Raw genomic sequence first — 10,797 nt, forward strand, 5'->3', positions numbered from 1 at the left:
ACTAAAACTATAAAATAGTTACAAAAGAGAATTTCTCCTCCACATCAGAATGTTCGAGTGGTCCTTGACCTTATTGATCTTTGATCTCTAGTAATCATTGGCGTAGAAGGTTGGCACTGTTTTTGGCTGATTCGTGACCTAACCCAAACCATGCCCGCAACAATTGACCTTCCCTTGTTTCAATTGATCAAGTCAATGCCGTAGGAATGTTTGGTTTGGCATGCTGCAAGTTGCGTTAATTGCTCAAATCTCGTTATCAGGTTTTATTTGAATAATCATATTCGTCTTCTTCTTCTTCATCGAGTGTTTACTAAATTGATGATGTTTTCTTAACAAATTTGTTAGGTATGAAACCCTATATATGGAGAATATTTTTTGGTGTGCTGAGAACTTGACCTAGTACACAAGTGTCATAATACAAATGATTGCATACTTAAAAAAAAAAAAACTTCCAGCTATATTTATTGTGAGTCTATGACACTTGATATACATGGCCGTGTTTTAGGCATACTCAAAAAATCTCCATATATATGATCATTTTTTACGGATGAGGATCCTCTCCGGATCCTCTTTGTGGGGATCATAGGAATCCTTACATCCTAACTATTCATCGTACAGTTTTGTCATGTACTATTTGAGTTTAATTTTAAATAAAAAATTCAAATAATTTCTAACGCACAATGTACAATAAATGACTAAGATGTGAGGATTCCTATGATTCCCACCATTTATCGATGGGATCCAAATCCAATTTTGACATCAAATACATATTAATTAATAAAAGAAAACTAATGAAAATAACTTAAAAACTAGGAGTTTTAACGATAAGGACAAAATAAAGGGTAAAGTGAATAATATCATGATTAACATTTTAATATAAAAATATGATTTTTCGTTAAAGTTAACAGCACCGGAAGCATTTCGTTAAAGTTTCCAATTAATAATTGAATAATGGTCAAACAGTTTTAAAAGTTGTATTTCTCTTCTTATGATGGATCAGGCCACAAGACTGACTTTTACAAGTCCTCTAATGGATCTTCGCCGTCTGGGCTTGTCCAAATCAACCTTGATGTGACTTCTCAACCTCAGCTCTATATATATCCGTCCTCAACTCCTGCGAACTGCATCAGTCATAAACAGAAATACAGAGACAATTTACAGAACTCCTGTGAATCCGTGATCATCACTAGTAGTAGTAACAGATACAGCTATAAGACGATCGATCGGAAAGCAATCATCAATATCGTCGTCTATCAACATGAATATTTTAATTAGCTTGCAACTTGTAGTGGGCTTGCTATTTTCTACTGTTGGCATCTTCCATTGCCAAGCTTTGTCTCCTCGTTACACTTTTGTGGTAATTACCTGCTCATTATTTCCTTAATCTCGATGCAGTTCAGTTCTAAATTCTGATGCATATGTATGAATTGCATGCATCATGCATGCATGCCTATAGTTTTACATACATACATACATATATATATACATCTGTGTGTGTGATATATATGTATATACACTTTATAAACGATGCTCATGCATGTATGCTGATTTCAAAAATATTAAAGAACTCATATCTTGCGTTTGTTTGCAGTTCAGTTTTAAATTCTGATGCATATGTATGAATTGCATGCATGCATGGCTATAATTATACATATATTATTCATGCATGCATCATGTATGCTGATTTCAAAAATATTAATGAATTGATGATATCTTCTGCTTGTTTGCAAAAATTAATTGTAGGTAGAAGAAACTTCATACAAACGATTGTGTAGCACAAAAAACATCTTGACTGTAAACGGTCAGTTTCCGGGACCAACATTGTATGCTCGTGCTGGAGATACTATCATAGTGGATGTCTACAACAAGGGCAATCGTAACATTACCCTCCATTGGTAATTCATCAACTTTATACAGTGCATGTAATCTGACGCAGCTTTTAGTTACTTTCATGACACCAGTACAATTCTGATCCATCTATATTTCAGGCATGGAGTTAAGCAACCGAGGAACCCATGGTCGGATGGTCCTGATTACATCACGCAATGTCCTATTCAACCAGGAGCTAGGTTTACCCAAACCATTATATTTTCCTCAGAGGAAGGGACCCTATGGTGGCATGCTCACAGCGAGTGGGATCGAGCCACCGTCCACGGTGCTATGGTCATATACCCGAAGAAGGGAGCCACTTACCCTTTTACCAAGCCTCATGCAGAATTACCAATCATCTTGGGTATGCAAATCAATTCAATCTTCAATCCCAAAACCGCTTCTAAGATAGCTAGTGCTTTTCAATAACTAAAAACGCTTGTGACAACATTGGTTGCTAAAGTTAAAAGGTTTTTTTTGTGAATTTTTTACTTTTACTTTTATTAATTAAGAATTTCGATCCGTTCGAATGAAAGGATTTCTCGTAAAAGAGCTTATGAACATAAGTGATTTCTATATAAATATTTCCAAATTACCATCCTTATTTTTCTGCAAATCGTTAATTTGAAAATTGTAGGAGAGTGGTGGAAGGAAGATATTGGACAACTTTACGATGAAACGATTCAAAGTGGAGGGGACCCTAATAATTCAAATGCTTACCTCATCAATGGTCAACCTGGCGATCTCTATCCTTGCTCAAAACCAGACACATTCAAGCTCACAGTTGATTACGGCAAAACCTACCTGCTCAGACTAATCAACTCTGCCGTGCAGGAGATAATGTTTTTCGCCATTGCCAATCACAACGTCACGGTTGTAGGCTCAGATGCTAAATACACCAAGCCATTTTCAACAAATTATGTAACCATATCTCCCGGGCAAACTATTGATCTCTTGTTAAATGCAGACCAAAGCCCCAACAACTACTACATTGCTGCTAAAGCCTATGTTGCCTCGGCTAGAATTCCCTACGACAACACAACCACCACCGCATTACTCCGATACAACAGAAATTCTAGTTCAACCCCTACTTCGTTGCCATATCTTCCTTCCCATAACGACACCAACGCATCAGTTCACTTTACCAGTAAACTCAAAAGCTTGGCTGATAAAAACCACCCTGTTGACGTGCCACACAACATAACAACTCATTTGTTTTTTACAATATCCATCAACACACTACCCTGCCCGACTAATTCATGTACTGGGCCTAATGGGACACGTTTTGCCTCCAGTATCAACAACATTAGCCTTGTCGACCCTACCATTGACATATTGCAAGCTTACTATTTCCATGTCAATGGGGCATTTGGAACTCGCTTTCCAAATTCCCCTCCCTTGCTGTTTAATTTTACAGCTCAGGACTTGCCGTTGTACCTACAGACGCCGAAGCAAGGGACGGAGGTGAAGATACTGGAGTACAACTCAACTGTGGAAATTGTGTTTCAGGGGACAAATTTGTTCGGAGGAGATGACCATCCGATGCATCTCCACGGATTCAGTTTCTACGTTGTGGGACGGGGGCTTGGGAATTTTGACAAGGACAAGGACCCTTTGACGTATAATCTTGTTAATCCTCCTCTTCAAAACACCATCGCTGTCCCTATAAATGGTTGGACTACCATTAGATTCAGGGCAAACAATCCTGGTACGTAATTACTGAAGACGTTCATCATCTCTAGTGCCGTTTGATAATAACCATATCATTTTCCAGTTTCCAATTTTAGTTAACAGCCCCTAATTCGTTATATATTAATGAATGATAATTAGATCATTTAAATTGTTGTTCTTCTTCTTGTTGTGTGTAGGCGTTTGGTTTATGCACTGTCATCTGGATCGACATATGTCATGGGGCATGGACGTGACGTTCATAGTGAAAAATGGAAAGGGCCTAGGAGAGCAAATGTTACCTCCGCCACAAGGAATGCCTCCATGTTAAAAACGGTTATAAAGCGTTCAAGCTGGATAGTGTTGGAAAATTATTTAATAAAAAGTATTATTATGTATGATTTCTTTTGGGCTAAGGATATTATAGTTTCTTACCCGTTAAGACTTGAGTTTGCTTTAGTTTTCACTATATATATAATGTTTATATATGTAGCTTCAGTTTGTAGCTGTCTCGGCAACCCTAATTATTTGTTTTATGTTTAATAAAATAGTGTTCATAGTTTATCTTCCGTTGGTTTGTAGTACTCTATTGTTGAACTTGTTCATGGCAATAAATTTGGACTACATGTAGTTAGTCCTTCAATACCATTTTGTACTAGGAACTCTGACTGGCAGTGGCCTTGCCCAGGATATTAATGTCATAAAAATTTACCTGGTTTTGTATTGTCACCAACTTGGTGGCCGTCGACGACTGAAGAACAAGATGAAAATTTTCCATCAAAAAAATGACGATCAATGCGCGTTGAATTAGCACTAAAATTGAAATTTACTTTGCCTTATTTTCAAAGATTGGTTCAACTTTCAAATATACATGGTTCATGAAAAAGAAACAAAGCTGACAGCCACAGCCCATACGCAATGGATTATCTAAAACAACTCTAGTGGTAAGCTTATTTTATACTCTGAAGTTTTAACCATTAGATCATTGGCCAAAACATATACTTTCAATAGTTGTCGGCTTGAATTAGCTTAGGAAGAATGTGTGCTGCCACACAACCTCCTCAATTCCCCTGCCACTTCTTCCATCGCGGGCCTTTCGGCACTACTCAACTTGAGGCAACTCTTTGCAGGCTCTGCAACTGCTCTGAGTTGCTCTCTGTTACCCTCGTTTACTAGTGGCACAACGATCTGAAAGATGTCATTTTATTCTACAGAAGAAACGAAATGGGATGTTATGATTCTCCGGTTTTCTGGTCTGTTAAAGGACAATGGCATCTCTCCCGTCAAAGTTTCTAATAAGACGACTCCGAAGCTATAAACATCACTCTTATCTGTCAACTGGCCTGTTTGGAGATATTCGGGGTCTAGATAACCAACTGTCTGCTGTACCAATGTGTTCATCTGGGATTCATTACTAGGGACCCGGACCAACCTGGAAGATCCAAAACCGAAGACCTTGGCCACAAAACAATCACTTAATAATATGTTGGAAGAGTTGACATTTCCATGAATGATCATTGGTTTTGATGTCTCTGCTGCAGAATGCAGATAAGCAAGAGCAGCAGCAGATTCTGAGGCTATCTTTAAAAGAATATGTTAAAATATGAACCTTACATATTTGCTTGATGAAACAATTACAAGATGAATTGCTTAATGAAACAATTACAAGATGAAACATATATATAGGGAAGAAAAAGAACATAAACCTAATTTTGCCTAACTTACCTAACTTGCTTGACTATGGTAACTTGCCTAACTTTGAAACAATTACAAGATGAAACATATATATAGGGAAGAAAAAGAACATAAACCTAATTTTGCCTAACTTACCTAACTTGCTTGACTATGGTAACTTGCCTAACTTTGAACAAGAAAATTGACTAGCCTACAATTATTCCAACATGTTTATTTCATGCATTTTAACACTCCCCCTCAAGTTGGAGTGTGAATGTCGATGACACCCAACTTGCCAAGTAATGAGTGAAACATCCCTTGTCCAACAAGTCTCCTATACTTCGAGGCATCATGGAGAACTTGCCCTTCCGTTGGAGATAACTTCAAATTTTCTTCCATAGGAAATTTTTGCAGGTTTGACACCCATCTTGGTGTATAGCAGTGGAAAATTTGTGAAACCAGCTTCGAGAGGCTTGTTTAAGCCTGTAAAGTGACTTGTTGAGTCGTTTGTGAAACCAGCTTCGAGAGGCTTGTTTAAGCCCGTAAAGTGACTTGTTGAGTCGTAGGCTTGTTTAAGCCCGTAAAGTGACTTGTTGAGTCGTTTGTGCATTGTGTTCCCCCTGACGACGAAGACCAGGAGGCAGTTGCATATAAACTTCTTCCCCACGATCTCCATGGAGGAAGGTATTTTGAATAGGAGGCAGTTGCATATAGACTTCTTCCCCACGATCTCCATGGAGGAAGGTATTTTGAACAGCCATTTGGTCGAGAGATCAGTAGCCATCTCTAATGGTTTTGTGTTGGTTCCTGAATCACTCATGATGACGATGTTGTTGGTTGTGGTGCGGAAGCGTTGAAGATAGGTGGGGTATTCAGAGTCACCAGAAACGATGCTCTGATACCATGTTAAAATATGAACCTTACATATTTGCTTGATGAAACAATTACAAGATGAATTGCTTAATGAAACAATTACAAGATGAAACATATATATAGGGAAGAAAAAGAACATAAACCTAATTTTGCCTAACTTACCTAACTTGCTTGACTATGGTAACTTGCCTAACTTTGAACAAGAAAATTGACTAGCCTACAATTATTCCAACATGTTTATTTCATGCATTTTAACAGAATATGCCAAGGCAATGCTTTTTTTCCCATTAACATGATGAATGTAGTCAAACAAGGTCACGTTGCAGGCGAGTACATAGACCAACATGAGTGCTTCGGTCTCTAAACAGCAGCCCAAGAACTTCACCACATTTTCATGGTTGATTTTGGTAAGAGTGACAATCTCATTTATAAAACGCCTGATTTGGCCCTCCTGCACTACTGTTTCCGTTATGGCCATAATCGCACAGTTTGACAAAAGTCCTTTGTGAACCTGTCCACTCTCTACTGGACTAAAAGTGTGAATCTGGCTGTAATGGTCAGCAGCCACCTTTAGCTCTTCGGATGTAAAAATATTTGGGCTTCCATGTGAAGAAATGTGCTGCTCTAATAATAAACCTCCATTTTTCGGAAGAACTTGGCTTTGAGATTAATGAACTTATGTTTCTTCACACTGAAATAAACCCCGGAGATCCCAAACATAAGAAATGAGCAAAGAAATCCAACTCCGCTGTCGCGTGCTGGTGATGTTTGCTACTGTCAACGGAGGACAGATCAGCCTGGACTTGGATGCTGTGGCACCCAATCCCATAACAAACCAGAAAATGGAAGTAGCTGCAACAGTTATGTTTCCAGTAATCACTGCCTCAGGCACCGGAGACTTAATATTGCCTTCCCCTTTGGGAGTGGAAGAATTGCAACAACCCATGCGTATGATTGTGAACTTGTCTGCAGTGTCGGAGATTGCATGCGGTGTGGCAGTCAAGTACTTGGTCTCAGATGCTGTGTTGTGGGTGCCAGGACCAGAGCGCAACATTAATAGTGCTGCTCCAGTTCTAGTGGTGTTGCAGCTATTAGCAGAAACTTCGTTGTTTACGCATACCTCAAGTTCACTTTTTCCCACTGAGAATGGTCTTGGATTTGGTAGGATAAAAGAACATGATCCTTGGGAACTCGCAGACCAGTATTTGACCACCGAACATGATACTTTTCCTTTCTGGAAGCTGGGCTTGGCGTCGGCTTCTGATAATGCTGCCAACAAAAGGGAGAGCTAAAGTAAACCAACAGAGTTTGCGCATCCTTTCCATCTTAATTATCTTCCCTTCCTTAACTTATTCTCAACAGCAACGTGGTTGTAATTTGTAAGACTTATAACTTGACATGGGATTAGCTCATTCCCAATTCTGATCAGCTCCTACCTAAAATTTTGGTTTAGAGAACAACTTTGAGGGAACATCAATCTCTATGTGTTTAACAAAATCAACCTGCGCTCCTTCCGCGTATGGTTTAGAGTGACCAGAATACACTTGTTCCCTCTTGGTTTCTTCCTTGAAATATGGAGGTATATAATATGTTGATAGAGATCTGATATATCGTAAGTGACGTATATGTTTCAACATCGTTATATTATACATATATACTGAGAAATATAATACACATTCCAAAATTGACAACCAAATAAAAATCTAATTTATTTACGATCAGGTGAGAGTGGTTCGTTAAATTAGTAAATAATTAACAAGATCTTATCAGATCTAATCCATTAATGTGGAGAAAATCCCCCAACAGTGACAACAATGGTTAACTTTTGGCTCTGTATGTCCTCAAGTATGTATGCATAATGCATTCCTCTTCTGTTGCCTTCCAGTGGGGTGGAAACTACACATCCAGAATGATCCACGTCAAGCGGGAAGCTTAAGCTCCTCGTGTTCCTTCCAGCTGAAGAAAAAGCAGACCAGCTTGTTATTAGAATACAACATCATCTACCAAAGTTGATGATTCGGTATCATAATTTGTGTCACCATCGAATTAGTGTCATAATTTGTTACACCACTGCGTATGGAAATATGCTACAAGACCAAAGCCATTGCTACGTATTCACATTTCTTGTTTCGGCGCACAGGTATGATACAAACTACTCTTATGGGGAGACGAGAGAGTCGAGTGAAGTTACCTCTTGATATAGTAGTAGAAAAAATCAGCATAAAGAGCAGTCTGAACAAGGCCTGAAATCCAAGCTGTGTGTTGGGCATTTTACAACAAATTAGTTCACTCTGGCTAAAAATGCACTAGAAGATTATTAAGTGGAAGCTATATGTAAGGATAACTTACGTATCCAGCGAACTCTGTGGAGTTCTGTGAAGAAACGATAAATCCAGTTGACAAGATATAAAGAACGATAAGCACTGCACAATGTTACCAAACAAAAATAACACCACAGATAATCACATGAGCAGAAATCCGAGAATCATGAGCAAATGCATTGCCTCAGCGGAGTTGGAACATACCCGAGAAGGAAAACATAATTTCCAGTTAAGTTGTCAATGTTTCTTGACCTCTGCAGTAATACCAACTGTGGTAAGATTGCCACAGCTTCAAGATATATTGAAAATGCCCACAGAACCTATTACAATAGATCAAGTTCTAATCAGACAGGTGTAAAAAGGAGCATCATCGTACAAAACTGGTAACTTAAGGCAAAAGAAAGGGCAAGATAAATGCAATGTACCTCAATTACAGTAAAAGCACGCGGAATCAGAAGAGCCAGCCCCAAGGATAAAAGTATGAGATAGTAATGTCTGAAAGTATCTTGATCCTTGTTGTAGGTTTGCTTCACTACTTTATGGTACCTCATGTGCCAGACCGTGGCAAAAGAAGTTCCGATAAAGATGAGCTTCCCCAGAGTGTTGTACACTGAGTAATACTTGACGATCAAGTCAAGGTATCGAGTAAGAAAGACCAACGCATAGAGTTCTTGAGTTTTGAGTGAAATTCCTGGTGCAAGTGAACTAGTATTAGACTTAAGAGAGGCATGGAACAGATCGAACATTCCATTTCTGGAGAACCACCAACTAAACAAGGTGGTATATTTACATTTGCAGATGGGAATAATTAGCTCTGCAAACGACCTATAATCTGTTGAAATCCCACATCGGCTAGAGAAAGAAAGGAAGAGTTTAAATATCCTAACCCTACTCCAACTAAGACCGAGGCCGTTTGTGATAAAACCCCACACCTGACGGATTGTGCAGGTGGTAATTACCAAGTTTGGGACAATGTTGGTGTTGTTGGAAGTGGACCTTTGGCCCCTCCTACATAATCCATCACTAACTTAAAGGTTTACAAAGGAATTCAGAAAATTAAGAAAGTTGAGTTTTGACATTAATGTTCCAAGAGTGTTTGAAACTGATGAACCTTCTTTCCTCTATCAAATTAGTATTGAAAAGCTATATGTTCATCAGCATGTGAAGAAATTCAAAACTTTCAAGCTAATGAATCCTCCATTGCAACTGAATAAGCATCATGAATGAATGATGTTAAAAAAGAACTAATCAAACCATTTGCAAATTAGCAATAATTAAAACAATCACAAAGAGAACTGAACATTTCAAATGAGTAACGAAGTAGCAAGTCACCCTTCTAATTCTAAAAGTACAAATGTTTAAGAAACGAGAATCGATCAATTGGGGATTACAAGTTTCAGCATTACATATCTGTAGTCCAAGTTTCATTACTTCATTCAAAGCGGACACGAGACACAATACATGCTAATGCCAATCACTAACTCTCGGCTAAAATATACATTTGAACATATTGATACCTGCACAAGATTTGGTGGAGCGGATCTTAAGGAACAGGACCAATATGCTCAACAAGTGGGTTATGTCTCCAGCCAACCTAAACAGATTCATGGCTTCTTCTCTAACTCGAAAATCTCCGTTTCGTTTCGGATTTCGTTGCTTCTTTCCTGCTCTTCCTTTCCTTGTTGGGTTTCGTTTTCCTTCAGCAGAGCAGAAATGTTATCGGACTTTCAATCCCAACAATGTAAGCATTTTTTACCCTGTTTGTCCAACATTTTGAGTTTGAAGTTTGAAACGAGCTGCCTGATTTTGCATGCGGGTGAATAAATGTCACGATTAGAATATACTAGAGGCGCTTTAATTATGAACGCGTTTAAACATGTTAATAAGTGCTTTTATAAATAGTGCTTGTACAAGTCATAGGCATCTTCAAGTTTTCGACGTGGCTAGAAAATCTTTTTCATTGATAGAAAGCGATTCAGTCACTCCAATCTCAAACAGGCCCGTAATTGAAGAACATAAGTCGTCGTAGCTGACAATCGGGCTAAAATCTCATAAAGCCCAAGTAATAAATCGCTACTTTTAAAAGCCCAAATATGTCAGCCCGAGTTAAAGCGCCGGCAATCAGTGCCAACTCGGATCCAATAATATTCGAGCAGATTCTCGAGGCTTAACCCAGATCAGATATCCCTTCCAACCTTAAAACAGAAATTGAAAAAAGAAAAAAACAAAAAGAAAATCCCCGCTTTCCACCCTGTAAAAAGAAGTTCAAACCCAATTAAAAAATTAGTGGACCAATCTTAGAGTGACAATACGAGCAGCTTCAACTATAGCGTCACAAGCACGCACACCGGCCCTACCCTTTACTTTTTATTGCATTTTTAAATTTCGTCCG

The 10,797-nt window shown here is 38.5% G+C and overlaps 2 protein-coding genes across 2 annotated transcripts; one reads left to right on the forward strand and one right to left on the reverse strand.

The window, feature by feature from the left end:
• Nucleotides 1-1,131: 1,131 nt before the first annotated feature.
• Nucleotides 1,132-4,106, forward strand: LOC103951512 (laccase-15). Its single transcript, XM_009362904.3, has 5 exons — nucleotides 1,132-1,357; nucleotides 1,744-1,895; nucleotides 1,989-2,233; nucleotides 2,507-3,577; nucleotides 3,738-4,106. Exons 1-5 carry the CDS (start codon nucleotides 1,259-1,261, stop codon nucleotides 3,866-3,868), a joined length of 1,698 nt encoding a protein of 565 aa, XP_009361179.2. The 5' UTR covers nucleotides 1,132-1,258; the 3' UTR covers nucleotides 3,869-4,106.
• A 3,662-nt stretch (nucleotides 4,107-7,768) lies between these two features.
• On the reverse strand, nucleotides 7,769-10,197 carry LOC103951513 (ER lumen protein-retaining receptor). Its single transcript, XM_009362905.3, has 6 exons — nucleotides 9,923-10,197; nucleotides 8,831-9,096; nucleotides 8,610-8,725; nucleotides 8,434-8,507; nucleotides 8,276-8,339; nucleotides 7,769-8,040 (listed from the first exon to the last, which is right to left on the reverse strand). Exons 1-6 carry the CDS (start codon nucleotides 10,011-10,013, stop codon nucleotides 8,004-8,006), a joined length of 648 nt encoding a protein of 215 aa, XP_009361180.2. The 5' UTR covers nucleotides 10,014-10,197; the 3' UTR covers nucleotides 7,769-8,003.
• Nucleotides 10,198-10,797: the final 600 nt, after the last annotated feature.

Source organism: the organism of the source record quoted next, unplaced genomic scaffold (genome assembly GCF_019419815.1).
Source record: "Pyrus x bretschneideri cultivar Hongxiangsu unplaced genomic scaffold, Pyrus_bretschneideri_v1 Contig4, whole genome shotgun sequence".
Taxonomy (NCBI): Eukaryota; Viridiplantae; Streptophyta; class Magnoliopsida; order Rosales; family Rosaceae; genus Pyrus; species Pyrus x bretschneideri.

Coding starts and splice junctions, on each gene's coding strand:
- LOC103951513 (XM_009362905.3), bottom strand. CDS start 10,013: ATGAATCTGTTTAGGTTGGCTGGAGACATAACCCACTTGTTGAGCATA. Junction 8,508..8,609: donor AATTATGTTTTCCTTCTCGG/GTATGTTCCAAC, acceptor AACATTGTGCAG/TGCTTATCGTTCTTTATATC. Junction 8,041..8,275: donor TTCTACTACTATATCAAGAG/GTAACTTCACTC, acceptor CTTTTTCTTCAG/CTGGAAGGAACACGAGGAGC.
- LOC103951512 (XM_009362904.3), top strand. CDS start 1,259: ATGAATATTTTAATTAGCTTGCAACTTGTAGTGGGCTTGCTATTTTCT. Junction 1,358..1,743: donor CTCCTCGTTACACTTTTGTG/GTAATTACCTGC, acceptor AATTAATTGTAG/GTAGAAGAAACTTCATACAA. Junction 2,234..2,506: donor AGAATTACCAATCATCTTGG/GTATGCAAATCA, acceptor TGAAAATTGTAG/GAGAGTGGTGGAAGGAAGAT.